The sequence below is a fragment of the Pieris rapae genome, chromosome 16, assembly GCF_905147795.1.
Source record: "Pieris rapae chromosome 16, ilPieRapa1.1, whole genome shotgun sequence".
Classification (NCBI taxonomy): domain Eukaryota; kingdom Metazoa; phylum Arthropoda; class Insecta; order Lepidoptera; family Pieridae; genus Pieris; species Pieris rapae.
The window spans coordinates 4,617,971-4,633,012 of NC_059524.1; the positions used below are offsets into that span (position 1 = coordinate 4,617,971).

General features: G+C 36.3%; 1 protein-coding gene across 2 annotated transcripts; it reads right to left on the bottom strand.

The window, feature by feature from the left end:
* Window positions 1–44: 44 nt before the first annotated feature.
* On the bottom strand, window positions 45–14,981 carry LOC110999640 (junctophilin-1). 2 transcript variants are annotated; one of them, XM_022268803.2, is made up of 8 exons: window positions 14,327–14,981; window positions 8,574–8,785; window positions 5,476–5,750; window positions 4,875–5,048; window positions 4,174–4,508; window positions 2,553–4,011; window positions 1,221–1,427; window positions 45–985 (listed from the first exon to the last, which is right to left on the bottom strand). In XM_022268803.2, the coding sequence occupies exons 1-8, from the start codon at window positions 14,554–14,556 to the stop codon at window positions 899–901; spliced, it is 2,979 nt and encodes a 992-aa protein (XP_022124495.2). In that variant the 5' UTR covers window positions 14,557–14,981; the 3' UTR covers window positions 45–898. The 2 variants fall into 2 exon arrangements, with proteins under 2 accessions (XP_022124495.2, XP_022124496.1); XM_022268804.2 differs by lacking the exons at window positions 2,553–4,011; window positions 4,174–4,508; window positions 4,875–5,048; ... (1 more) ...; window positions 8,574–8,785; window positions 14,327–14,981 and adding an exon at window positions 1,677–2,338.
* Between the last annotated feature and the right edge of the window lie 61 nt (window positions 14,982–15,042).

The window sequence follows — 15,042 nt, forward strand, 5'->3', positions numbered from 1 at the left end:
TTGCAAGTTATAAGGAATAATATGATTAAAAATAATAAGCTATGTACTTTTGTTAAAATATTTTATTTTTGAAACGTAGATAAAATCGATACAAGTAATTAAAGATCTTAACGATAACTTATGTTTTTACATAATGAAACTGTGATAAAATTGTAATGCGTTTAAAATTAACAATTTAACAACTGCGCGCATTGTCATGAACCATGTCATTTTAACAATCATACGCACACTAAATAATCATATAAATATAGACTTATAAAATTTTATAACGACAAATTGACGTTGATCACAATCTAAAGTTTGTATAAAACGGCCCATCGGTTTAAATAAATTACTTAAAGTTGAAATAACAAAAGTGTTCCTTTTTTAAATTATTCTGACTTGAAGAGTAGTAACAACAATTCCATAAACAATAGAAACAAAAAAAACAACGTGAGTTCTAATACAATACGAAGGCTAATGTGATATAATTATTTACAAATATATAAGTATTACTTTCAGTAACTTTACTGTGCGTTAATTCCGTATATCGAGGTTTATATATAAAATGTTTCCCCATGTAAATTGCGAACACCTACAATATGCAGGCTTAAAGCGTTGAGTGCCTCTCACACTTATCGCCGGTACACAGCGATCATACACACAAGTTGGTCTCTGCGCAAGGGTGGGGCATTTGCACTTCGATATTCAATTTTGTCTTACATCGCACACGTACACCATTAATTACACTAGCAAACCGAAGTTCCTTAATTACAAAAGGAATAGTATCCTTGGACTCCTTACATTAACAGTTCGTTTTACACAAAAGGATTTTGAATCGTTATAAATTGTTAATCGAGTTTTACATGTATTTGCGGCTTTCTCATAGATGCCGGCGCGTTTGCGCCTCCGGCCGCCGCTACGTGAGTAGCTTGAAGAACATAATTCCTAATGAGATGTTGATGAAAAGCACCAAGATTATTAGCTGTTGCCGCGAAAACCAGTCCTGAAAATATAATTAACACTCATTTGTTTCTCTTATAATACAGATAACAATTCTACATGAATTTTATTTGTCTGTAAGAATTTACGACACAGATTTATTTGTTTATGTTATTACTAAGATTTGTTTATATTATGTAGAAGACAAGAAATAATGGCAACTGTGATTGTATTGTCAGTCTAATTATGCTTGTGTGTAATTGAATATATCTTGTTTTTTGTATCAGCATATAAATTACCTTGACTTGCGGACTGACTAGGTAGAGTAGAGGGTTGGCTCTTAATTTCTCTGACTCTTCGTACATTCGTCGCACTTCCTCTCTCCGCGCGGAGCCAAGAGCTGACACCTCTTCGCGGGACATACCGCCGCCATCTGGCATTCTTGGCATTCCAGCGACGTCTGGCAACGACTTTTTACGTTGGAGGGCCTGTGGCGTACTTAACATCTGGAAAAGTTATAAAATGTTTTTTTTTTATCTTGAGAGTAATATTTTGAAAATGTCCTGTATATAAAATCACTAAGAACAATTGTTTTAGATTTGGCATATTGCTGATTGTTAATTTAGTCGAAGAAGTGGCGTGTTTGATACATTTTTTAAGCTAATGTCCATCCAAATAGAAGGTTTTTAACAAAACTGGTTTAATTGTAAAATCGGCGAAATTCATAAAATTTACTAATGCCTTATGAAATATACCTCAACGGGAGGAACATTGATCCAACTTTCAGAGGCCCGCCGGGCGAGAATCGCCGGCGAGCACATAAGATCTTCATCCTCCTCTTCATCCACTTGGTACCACATTATTTAAATTGTTACTCAATCTACACCTCACACGTTATCAAAAGTTTTGTTGCTTCATGTCGTGAAATGTTACACAAGTTTTTATAGTGTGAATACCGCAAATAAATAGTTTTGTTTATTTTATAAAATATTCGGAATTTCCTATTTATATCTAGTAAAGAGGTGTAGCGCGGAAAGCGGCAACGGATGACTGTCTCAAATTAGAAATAGAACGGGCTGGCGAGATCCCGCCGCCCACTCACCGCATCCCGACTCCCGAGCCAAACGTGTACAACTATAACTATCTGTTTTATCCGTGATTTTTCCATATTATATGATTTTAAAATTGATCAAGATAACAGTCAATACATTTGCTACATTCAATAAATCGAAATTCAAATTAAGGTTTAATGAATCACATCGGGTAGGTAATGGAGTCACGACACGATTACGCTACTGCTATTTGTATTTTTTAATTGTGTTGTACGAGTGCCAAATGATTTTAGTTAGTCCGGTAATTATACTAACCGAAAGTAATGTGTCACGATACTTTGCAAGCCAGATTTAGGTTCATTCTCATTAGCATTACATTTTAATTTTATTATATAAAATAGTAAATGAATACCTACACGTTTAACATATTTAAATATAAGATATTTACGGAATGTTGCTAGATTATTCACAGTCCCAATTCTCTTCATGAGTTCGAAGGTTAATGCTCGTAAAATATTAAATTTTATGTTGTATGTATATTAAGTAATAAACAGTTAGTCAGTAAGAAAATAATCTTACCTTGCGTCCACCGCCGCCTCCGCCGCCACCACCGCCTCCCATAGGCGCAGCCGGTGGTGGCGTCGGGTTTTGCGTAACATACAAACTCTCCGTACGCTTTGGCTGGTAAGGAGACGGTGATATTTCTTGGCCCAAAGTACGTTTCCGCAATAACGTATCTTCAAAGGGCTGTTGCTCCCGAGACGACGCGCGGGAAATAGAACCTCGGCCAGACGCTAGGTGTCCATTACTAGCGGGAGTCGCCGCTCGTGATGGTGGCCGCGATGATGAAGCTGGTTGTGGTGCTACAGACCCTGACCTTGACCCGCTACTTGGTACTGCAGCTTCCACCGACGGTTGTCTTGATCGCCTTCCGTATCTGTCAACACTCGAATCTCGGCTTGGGGGTCTTTTATAGTGATCGAAGTAATCAATCGATGGCCGACTTGTTGTCTGCCTTAAATCTCTCTCTCCATTAATGACATCCTGATCCTGCCGATACTGTTGTTGGTCCATAGTCGGTTGCCTGTAAAGTTGCTGGTCCGGTGCTTGTCTATAATTTTGGAGATCAGGCTGTTGGCTAAATTGCTGATCTGGGCCTGGTCTATATGCCGGTTCTTGTTGTCTATATGTTTGTGTATCTTGTCGATAGCCTTGTTGATCTACATTAGGCATCTGCTTATCCAGTGCTCCTTCCGAATGAACCGTACCCGTACGTAGTCCATTCCGTCCATATACTGCTGTGCCGCTATCCACATACGTGGTACTTTGAGGGTCCTGACGTGGTTGAGCGAGTATACTTTGTCGTCTCGGAATTCCTGGTCCAGTATTCCACTCTTGCGGAAGTCTTTGATTCAGTGACTGCCTCGTTGCTGATGACACTCGACGATCTTGATTTGTGTATTGTTGATTACTCTGATCGACACTTTGTTGTTGTTGTAAGCGGTATGCTGTAGCTTGTGGATTTAAGCCATAACTGGCTCCAGAATCTTGATATTGTTTTTGATTATCGTAAGCAGGATTTTGTACATTACCACTATTAGGCCATGTTTCGTGTGAGGCATTATAGTAAGAGTCATAGGTTGTTCCTGTATTTCTATCGTCAGTGTTATAATTAGTATTATTTGCATATCTTGGGTCAACAGACTGTGCTGGTTTTCCATATTGCGTCGAGGGTCTTCTTGAAGATATTGCATTTGGAATTTTATTCATTTGAGGGAGTTGCGTGTGGGTCGGAGGGATGTGATTTGGAATGCTCTTTCCGTCCAAGATCTTTTCAGATTCTTGCACTGGGGGTGCCATTACCTGTGATTCAAAAGGCTTTTGTCTATATCGTTCTCTTAAACCTATTCTATCAAATCCGGGATGCCTGAAATCGGGAGCGAACTGCTTAGCAGTAGCTTGTGCTATATCACAGTCTTCTTTAGCTTGGTCCGCCGCTTCATCGGCTTGCTCAGCTTTCCCCCGCGCCGTTGCTGTCCTGTAATGCAATGAGCTCATTTAATTAATGAAATGCAATCATTTTGATTGTAATAATTTACATTTCTAAAGAAGTTTAGTTTTACTTGGTTAATGTCTAATATATTTTTAAATAAGTTAAAAGGATAAAGCGAGAATAAACGAAATAGTACCACCAAATTACCTGGAAATAGCAATATCAGCTTTTTGTAATGCAATCTTAGAAGCCCGCTGTGCAGCATTAACCGCCGAGTCGATCCGTTCTCGAAATTTAGCCGAACGCATTAGAAACATATGTTTGCGTTTCTGGCTTGTTATTAAAACGTTGTTTTTGTATTTGCCCTCTTCTCTAGTGCCATCTCTAAACGTTGTTACACCGTAGCCATACTTTCTATTTGAAAACCATTCTCCTTCATATCGAAGGCCGTCACTGCGCTCACTAATACCGAAGCCAGTTCGTTTGTCATTTTTCCATTCTCCCATATACGTTTCAGTAACAGAAGCATCTAAGTGTTCGTCCTGTAAAATTATTAGTCATACATTCCCTGATTACTAACATAGAGTCGTTGCCTTGTAAAGTACATTAAAAAAAATAAAAATATCTTAAATTCGTTGAAGGTATGAAATAAGATTATTATTAAATTAATCATTTTATTATTATAAGGTGTATATAAGTATCACTGAAATTATATACATCTTATAGCTAGTATATTAGTTATTTCCGTATTAGGCTTTTCTTTGCAGGCTAATGCAATATAGGGCGTTGGATCCGAATCATATAACCTCAATATAAGTTATCCCGTCCAATCTCCATATACTTGGTCATAGCTTGTTCCAGTATTTGAAATAAACAAGTGAAAACTTGTACTTGATTTTTTATATTACCTCAACAATGAAGCTAGTGTTGGAGTTGGTATGCAACGAGACCCTAGTCGTAGCGGAATGGGTGCTCTCGACAGACGAGACCCATGAGGCCGCGGACCCGCCGGAACCTCCAGACCTGACAGAAGCAGTCCCTCGCGGGTCCAAGTCACCAGCACTGCGCTCACGACGAAACCTCTGAAATTATATATTTAATTTAGATAATAATCATATGCAATTCGAAATAAAAATAATGCTTAAGTATCCATCCGCCAGATTTTTAATTACAAAGGTATACGCGCAAATATAATAAAAATATGTTCTATAACTGAATTGTTTAAAAAAAATATGTAATTTCTTACTCGCTAGACTTAAAGTTAAAAATTATATCGAGTAATCGCAACACGACTGATAACGTGTGAAGTATACACGACAAAGCTCTATATCATCTGTGTTCTCTTTATGATTTCAAAAGGAAAATCTATGCAGTGTTCGATAGAGATGTACCTACTCGATATTTCCATCATTTAATCTACGTATATATCTCATTTTACTGCAATCTAATGAATCTACATAATGAATAATCCCTTAACAATATAGAAAAACCAAAGCAGGATAAACTTACATTGAACAATCCCTTTTTCGCCTTTTCTCCCAACGAGCCCCGTCTTCTTGGAGGCTCATCAGAGCTGGTTCTAAGCACGAAGCCGCCTCTCGCTTCGTCCATGCGATGGTTGCGTCTATCGGAGGGGTCTGGAATCCCCGTGTCCGCCAGGGACGACATGGAGCCCCGGTGTTCTCGGGTACCACCACGATAGTGGGACGCGAGACCGAATGGCGCAGACGTACGCACTCCATAGCCATGACGGAGGCCTCGCATCCATTGTCCTTGATACGTCCCTGTAAAGTATTTAATCAATTATTATTTTTGCTTTCATATCAAATTGATTATTTTTATTTGATTTTTACATTTTTAACTATAAACAAGGAACAAAACGGCAAGCTAACCCAACCAGATGTGTAAAACTAAAAATACGTAGTTCTGTACTTTATTTTTACGTAACGTCATTATGATTAAAGAATTCGTGTATTCGTCACCTGGTGTGCGCAAGCTTGTGAAATGGTCAGTAAAGTTTGGTCATAAAGAGATGTGGTAAAGATTTACTATGATTTACTATAAAGAGGCATAATTTTACATTTAAAAATAGGTATACGGTAAAATACACAGAAGGTTAAGTATAAGACAAAGGTGGGACCGAAAAAGGCTTCCAACATAAAGTCAATCTTTATATAAAAAAAGGAAGTTTATTTGAAATATTGTCAAGAAAAGAATTAACTTGGAGTTACGAGTGTACGAGTCTACGAGATTTGCATACACTGAGGCGGTCTGAGTTGGCCTTCCGAATCTATCACTTTCAATAGAAAAACAACAACAACGAATAGTTATTATTTTAGATCCGTTCTAAAAGCAATAAATAATTTTGCTTAATAGAGAATAACTTAAATTACATTACACACAGTTTATTGCCCATTAAAGTACCAAATACGTCCTATTTTTTACTTTTAAAACATCTGCAATGCATCACGCATTCATTGCATTTATAAATTCAAGCGGAATTGCTGAAAATTAACTCGCATAAAACCTCACATGCTCTTAAAATGCAGAAATATTTTTAACTAAATGGTAAAATTGGTGTTGGGAAATATCGGCGCATAAAACCTCGTCCTGACAAATGCAATAAGAATATCTGATAAAAAATAATTAAACTAAAATAATGTCAAGTTATTATTCATGTGGTAGTTAAATTCCTGGGATTCAAACTCTATTATTGTGTGACCGGATATATCGATCGTTTAATAATCTTAAAACTACTACCTAGTCTATCATTTCGTTGTTCGTGTAACAATTAATTTTAATTATACAGCTTTTTTATTGCTTAGTAAATATGTTGTCCGGAAAATTAAACACTCTAAGAAATACGCAATGCCGGACCAAGTATATTAAGGAGGCGATTATGGTTTCGTAAAATCTTATTCTTTTGTTTTAGCATGAAATAAGCCGTCGATAAATGTCGATGCGGCGCGCAAAGCAGGCGTGTCCATGCTAATTTTAACCGTTGAGGGCCGCAGATGGCGGAGCGTGCAGGGCCAACTCACAAAAGCCATTCATATAAAACAAATGAAAATGCCTACTGATATTTCCTATCAGTGGCCGTTCTACAGCTGTTAACCATTGAAACACATAAATCAATCTAAATTTACTGTATCTAAATAGCAAATGAAATCGATGGAAAGCGAAATATTAAGAGCAACCGAAATTTTTCTTTACGAATTTTCAATATTAAATTAGGAAGAATGTCACATCCGCGATTTTATGAATGACAAATCTTAATGCGGCCGTGACTCAACAAGCCGAATATTATTATGTGACGCGTTGCCATAGCACTCTGTACTTACAAACTATACTTACTAACTAAACTACGCAATAGTGGAATTTGTTTCTCTATCGACTTTAGAAAGAACAAAGAATTAAGAAATTGGTGTAGTTTTGAAGATAACTCTCGTTTGATTAGGCGTCAGTTTGATTTTAAATGCAATTCGCTATGTATTCGTGACCGAAGTTAAAATTGCTAAAACTTTTAACAGTGCCTTGTGTTTTAATCATAACATCTATCCTCAGTATAAATTGTGGAATGGATAAAATTATATATAGATTGTAACATTAATTACCTAAAAAATTATAATCTGTTTTAAAAACGTACACTTATAACATTAAGATAAATCTATCCGATAATACAACGTATTGATACACGCTAGAATTCATTGGAATTGTATTATTGCTTGCAGCGTGATTCATTTGAACTGAGATTAAATTATTGTGCATAGCATCACGCACCGACTAATGTTTTTGTAGGCATTGCACAACTGTGGTTTTCTTTTCAGTCCACATTCATTATTTAGGTCATTGGGTGCTTTCCATCTGCGCTATTATTAAGCTGTGGAAAGAATTGTACCAGGAGGGATTGACTCTTGTATAGGAAAATTAGTTCGCAGCTATAAAACAGATAACGACCGGTAGACCAAACTTTTATGAACCGTTTCGAACGATGACTAATTTATGAAAACATGTCCGGTATAAAATGTAGGCTATAATATCAATAACTGCTTACAGAAGCAAAACATGACTCAATTTTATATTTGTTCTGTGGGATATTCCCATAGTTTCACTTTCTTGCAAATTAAATATTCCCCTAACGTTATTAAATATAAACTTGATTGTGAACATTATTTTTATATTGTATCTGTACCTTGTGAAATCTAAGCTTCTAGCTAAGCTCTCTATCCCTCATGGAACACTTATTACTAATTGCAACCCACAGCTAAATCCGAAATTAAGAACGGAAGTAGTAGGTAAGTCGCGCCTTAGGTATAAATGCTTTTTAAATTAATGTAATCCAAATGATTAATTCGAACTATCAAAATATCAGTTTCTCATGATTCTTACGATGTACGCCTTGTGATGACGTCATGATATTACAGATATATTAGAATTCCAAGACAAGTGAATGTATGTTTAATTTATATCGTTTAGCCGTTGCCAATGTGGTTTTAATTGTTTTGATTTAAAAATCCTAAGATTACACAACACTAGAACGTCACGGTCATGTAAACTGAAGTATTTTAGTCGGCATTCAAATCATTTGGCAATGAGTATGTACTGACCGCCGTCGGCGTATGTTTCGGAGCCGTATCCGTCTTGCATTCCGTTTGCCCAGGTGCCTTCATACTTGGCGTTGCTGGTAGTGCTCTGTCTGACTCCATAGCGACCTTTGTAGCCCTGTGTCCATTCGCCACGGTACAGCCATCGGTCACGAGTCTCCACGCCCAGGCCGTGGCGCTTTCCGTTTTGCCATTGTCCCTCGAATGAGCTCCCACTGGAATTCGGAAAAACAACTGTTTAAGACGATTATGAATCTTTCTTATATTCTTACCCTCTCATTTATAAAAACTAATACTCTTTTAACTTCTTGAGTGAGTAACTAAATTGTGTTGACGCTGTGAAAAGAAACGACCTTTAGTTTAAACGGTTCGATTAGACTGACTAATTTATATGGGTAAGTTTTCGGTTACAAAAGGAAAATACATTTCTTATAAAGGAATAGACCTATTGTTTTTTCCCCTAAATGTAAAAAACGAACTGATAAAAACCTTATGTGTAAGTTAATGACTGAGTGGTATTGCAAATATATGTTATCCAAAATACGAGTATAGAAAAAGTTATTATAATTTCACGTGAAATATTGTAACATGTATTTTAATGTCTTTGTCGAGTACGTATTAAATTCAAGTTACAATCGTTATAAGTGATTTTGCTTACGAAAGAGAATTGTGTTAAATACCTGTAGTAAAAGTACGCATAATCGACGAGCATGCATGGTGAATGTCATGAAAGTGGATGAAGCGAGAGAGGTAAGTCAGGAGCGTAGCAACTGGAGATCTGTAGTCTCTGTCTACCCCTTTAGGATAATATAAATAAATAAAGACTCTATTAATTCAAGATGTCTTTGATGCCGACTATCTAAAACGGGAATAAAGCTATTTTAGAATCTTAATTAAAAAATAGTATCGTATATTTTGGAATCGTACTTATTATTAGTAACTCATGTACTAGGTATATACTAGCTATATACATAACTTCTGCACATATTGTAAATGAGTCTTACATAGCGGATACTAAAGAATGAACGGTGTTCTACGGAATTGACGTAAGCTACGAGGTACATTTATTAATAAAATATAATGCTACATAACGACGTCATTATTTATTTGAAGCCGACTTGTAGCTTTAACTACGCCCATTGCAGACTATGTAGTTTTTTATTACAATAAACAAAAATATTTTTCTATATGAATTATAGACAATATTATTTTACGTTAGTTAGATTGGGGAAACGAAATCTTTTTTAATGGTGTCAACCGGGAGAATGACAAATGCGTCGTTTGGTTAACTCTTGCCAAAAGGACAATTAACATAGGAATTATTTACTATAGGAATTGGTTAAACGTAATAATATGTATATGTTTAAACGTAAATGCGAAATGTGTATATATAAATTGCGTCTTTTACTACTTGCGCTAAGATCGGTCGTGGGAGAAAAGTGGTGTCAAACCTACTTATTGTCGCACATAGTCTATATTACTGTAACTGTAAAGCCTACAAGTATAGTATTTTACCTTTAGTTTAATTCCCCATGTGTAGGTAGATATTCTCCGTTGAAAAGAGTTTTCATGAAGAGAAAAGACGAGTTTTTTATATCCGTTTCCCGTGGGAATATATTATACGGAATTGGTATATAAGAATAGGTATAAGATTTTCCTTATTAAAATCAGCAACCCTGCCATATGAAACTTCTGTGACCTGCGTTGCGCCAAAAACTAAAATAATTACTTCATTCATTAGAAATTAGGTCAGTAAATCCAGAGATACTTAGTACGATTTAACAAAATCACTAATCGGGTTTAGACCGGCACTAACATCGTTATAGAAAATAAGTTTTACAGAAATCTAGACAAATTAGAAGAAATAAATTTTTATTTCTTTGTTAACGTATTTTGCAGACAAGTACTGCCTACGTATAGTATTACCAACAACACTGAAACTAAATAACCTTGAACGAGAACTAGGGCGGCGTCGCTACTCCCTACAGTATTCACCCCTGTTTCTTATGTAAATGTATGCCTTCTCATTACAACTGAGTACCAGTGTTTTAGCTGGTCTTATATAGAATTTAGTTTGCAAATAATGTACTACGTACATTAACCTCAACACGTTTCTTTCACTGGCTATTTTTACGTCAAAATGTATTTTTTTTTGTCTCCATCCCAAGAACTCGTACGTTGTAGAATAATTCGTTAAACAATGAATATTATAAATAAAAATTATTGTGCTAATTGCAAATATTTATTGTATTGTTTTAATTTAAGGAAAAGTTGTTGGACTATGTGCTATGGAAATACCATATATAATAATATATGTTTTATAGAACAGGGGGCAAACAGGCAGGAGGGTCATCTGATGCTAAGTGAAACCACCGCCCATGGACACTCTCATGACGAAACATAGAGAGATACAAGTAAACTTAAATTAACAACTGAACTTAAACTAACATTGGAGTAACTAAGAATTTTAAATATAGGTTCTGGCGGCAGACGTTTGTTTGATCTGGTTCACTTCAATATTTACTTTTAAGTATGTAATTTAGATATTTCGTTATAAGGTACTTTCCTTATAACGGAATATCTAAATTACATACTTTTTGTATATACAGTGAAATAAATATGTTACCAATTTTACATACCCTTGATTAACATAATGGAACCCAGGCGAAAGCAAATAAAATCCTGATTGAACCGAATTTATTTAAAAATTAATTTAACAAGAGCAATAATTACTGATTTATTACACCTGATGGTTGTTTATAGTTGAACTATATTAAACCGCTTGCAGCGCGGTGAGAGAGGAGTGTTAGCCGTTACCATGGTTAAGCCTATGACATTGACCTAAGGCCGTTGGTACGAATGTCACTGTTCCAATAAATGTTTCATTTTGACCGATGATGTATGGCAAATGCTGATCACCTACAGTCGTGCCTACAAAATCACGAATCAAAACATGTCAATGATATAGATGCAAATCAGAGGTATTCCTCAATACATAGGAATGCAAATACACTGACCACTGGGACTTACTATTTAATAGGAATATAATATTAATTTAATTTAAACCAGAAAAAATGTACTTCTATTGCATTAAAAGTGTTGCGAATTAATAATATTTGCTTTTAGTATCGTTTCATTACAGTCTCAAACGAAAAGTGTTGAAAAACAGGTACATTGTTTTCCATCGAAAACTGAACGTACCTTTGTACGATTCAGGGCGGTATTGTCCGCCCACGTATGACGTGACGCATCATTCCCATGAAATTACGCTCAACTATGACGAGGTGACATCGACATTTTATTTTTACTTAACAGTGCACTTATACAAATGAATTGCCGGGTGAATAAATAACAAAATTCAATTACCTTAATCAATTACCTCTCTAACATACTAAAGCAATATTAACAAAGCTACTCTGATTTACCATGTCTTACTATTTTATTTGATATTATTATACTTTAATAGTGAACAAACCATAATAAGTCTAAGTACTTAAAGCGTCAAAAATATCCACAATTGTTAAATTACTTTTCAGCACTCGCTTTGAGTCGAATTTAACTATATTTTTATTACATATTAGGAGCTTATTTGCTACTATTTATATTGTATATGTACAATTTAGCTCCATGTTACTAATTTAATAAGTGCGCGTAGTCTTGCATTACTTGTTGCGTGTACAATTGCTGCGTCTGTTTCAGTAAGTGATTTAGTAAGCGTTAGCGTTCTATTTATTTGAACTAGTCACGATTTTTTGTTTCACCAGCTATCGAAGCCATGATCTCGAATACGCACTGTGTTGCCAATTAAGTCTCTTATATTTATAATAAGTGTTCGTTTTATTACACCATTTGCGTCTTAAATAAAATATTAATGATAAAAATATAAATGTGTCTTACACTAAACTAACGAACCAGTTATTCGATCATTTCATTGTAATTTTATCAAGTATAAAAATTTACGTTAACTTGTTATGATACGTCCATATAATTTGATATTATATCAACACGAGAATGTTTTAAGAACACCTTATTATTCCGCCGAAATTATGTTACTAACAAGAAGTAATTTTTAAGCCGGTTTAATCCGAAGTGATTAGATTCCGGGCGAAACGTAATATTGTTTCAGGTTCTAGCAGACACTACAAGCATAGAAAGCATTATCATTTTCTTATTCATTGATTTCATTGAGTTCTTTGTGCTTAAACATCAAAGATAAATATGCTGAAATGTTCCTGCCCCACACGATACTTCAAATAGAGTACATGTTGTAATCAAAATTAACGATTTATTATAACAATTGAATTTCAAAATTAATGTAACTTTTCTTTTACGATTTCCCCTTTTTAAGCAAGGTTGGTGTTAACAGAAACAATGGAGCATTTTTTCGACATGAACAAGTTAAGCAATTATTGTTTGATCTTAAATTGTTCTTTATACGATTTCATACGTTGCAAAATTAGTTTATAATTAGCAAATAAATTATATACTTTTACTTTAAAATGTAAATCTAAACAAAAAGTTTATATAAGAAATGTAAAACACACTTCACCGAAGTCAATTAAGATGTGAAATCTTGAGACGTTGTCAAGTCAAAGCCTACATTGAGTACTGTTGTAACCATCTACATTTTAGGTCAAGATGTCAACTAGAGCCACCCTTGTGGTTGAAGTTAGGTTTTATATATTATGTATGTATGCATGTAAGTGATATTTGACAGGTCAAGGGCGTTCGGAAGTGATATTATTTCTCTAGATACTAGGAGAATAGAAGTTTAGAATACAAGAATTGTAGACGGTGAGCGGGTTTTATAGATATTCACCATTGGTTAACAAAACTTAATTTCTTGTAAATAATTATTTCATAAATAAATATTATTTCCCAAAGTTCATGGGATGTGTGCATCTAGAATATATTTATATAAGTATTAATCACACATCCCACTAAAAGGTAGGGGTAAAAGTTTTATTTATTTTGGCTATTCACAAAGAAAGCAGGATGAATATAGTATAATATGAAATGTATAACTCAATTACAATGTCGCGGGTTCACACTATTTTGATGGAGCAATGACCTGGCGAATGTGGGTTACACGGGAGGCGTCCGCCGAGATTAATAGGAAAGCCTGGCACAGCAACGCATTCTGCCCGAGCCACATACTGTTTGATGTCTATATCTCATATAATAATATAATTTTTTTATATGAGCTTTTAAGCTAAGTTAGTTCGATAGTTCTATGGTATTGTAGGATAGTTAATAGGTACTATAGAATTGATTTCTATTGATTGTGCTGAGTCTAACTGGAAGGAATTAAGAAAAATCAGTACGTATTGTAATGTAAGATAGAAATGTTATTAGATGATTTTCAGTCACATGTCAGTCCCCGTGACTGAAAGATTGAACATCTGCAATACATTAGCCTCAATTACATTTTATAAAACCATTGTGCTTCTGCAAATATATTAGATGGTGTCTAATAGACGTGTTTACATCTAACAATGGGTCAATTGACGGGGCAATATGAACGTTTCAGTTATAGCTACACGGCTTGCGTTATCAATATCTTATCATCATCATACACTACAGATCGATATGTAGATATAGTTCCTCGACGACTGAAACATTAGGCACTTTCACCGCTGGTACACGCGTTTTCTAGCGAAACACCGAACTCAATTATTAATAGCGGACTATTTTTGGAGTCGCTTCGGACGCGGATTTCGGGCACGTGCGAGGCCCGGGCTGAGACACTATCTCACCTGGGCCAGGTGTAGACGCCGGATACTTCGAATCCATAGTGCCAGGAGCCGGCGTACGCTCCTTGGCCTTTGGGCCCCGTGCACACACCATGGCCATGGGCCTTGCCGTCCTCCCAGCCTCCGCAGTAGGTGCCGCCGTCGTCGAAGTCGAAGCGGCCACCGTTGAGGCCGCGCTGGGGGGGGCTTCCGCTAGCGGCGAGCGCGGCGTCGGCTGGCTCGCTCGGCTGCATCACGCGGACCCGTGTTGCCGCGGAGGGGGACGCCTCCCGCGCGCGCCCTCCGCCGAGCTCGCGGTATAAATAAACATCAGCTGGGCATGTCGCGCCGTGGCGCGCGGCCGAGTGAACACCACACCGCTTCTGCGCGAGAACTGCCAGCGACGCCCGCCGCCCGCCCTCGCCCTGCCGCCCGCCCGCCCAGCGCACTGCGCAATCCCAACTCGCTTCACAATACGCGCTTTAACCGCTATATTGACTTCATTAGCGAAATGCACTTCTCTTACTCCCCCTGACACGATTAATTTTAATAGCCGAGATGAAATCGGAAAGACTTGTTATGAAAATCACTAATCGCTTTTAAATTCATTGAACTTAGTTAATTTTAGAACTACTTCTTGTGGTTAACAAAGACAAGACAATATAATCATTTTTTGTAACGATTTTGGATTTGTTAGTTTTATTTAATTACCAAACAGTCAACCATAAAGTTACTAATGA

Coding starts and splice junctions, on each gene's coding strand:
- LOC110999640 (XM_022268803.2), bottom strand. CDS start 14,556: ATGCAGCCGAGCGAGCCAGCCGACGCCGCGCTCGCCGCTAGCGGAAGC. Junction 8,786..14,326: donor GGCGTCTACACCTGGCCCAG/GTGAGATAGTGT, acceptor TCCGAATTCCAG/TGGGAGCTCATTCGAGGGAC. Junction 1,428..2,552: donor GAGGCGGCGGTGGACGCAAG/GTAAGATTATTT, acceptor TAACTTTTCCAG/ATGTTAAGTACGCCACAGGC.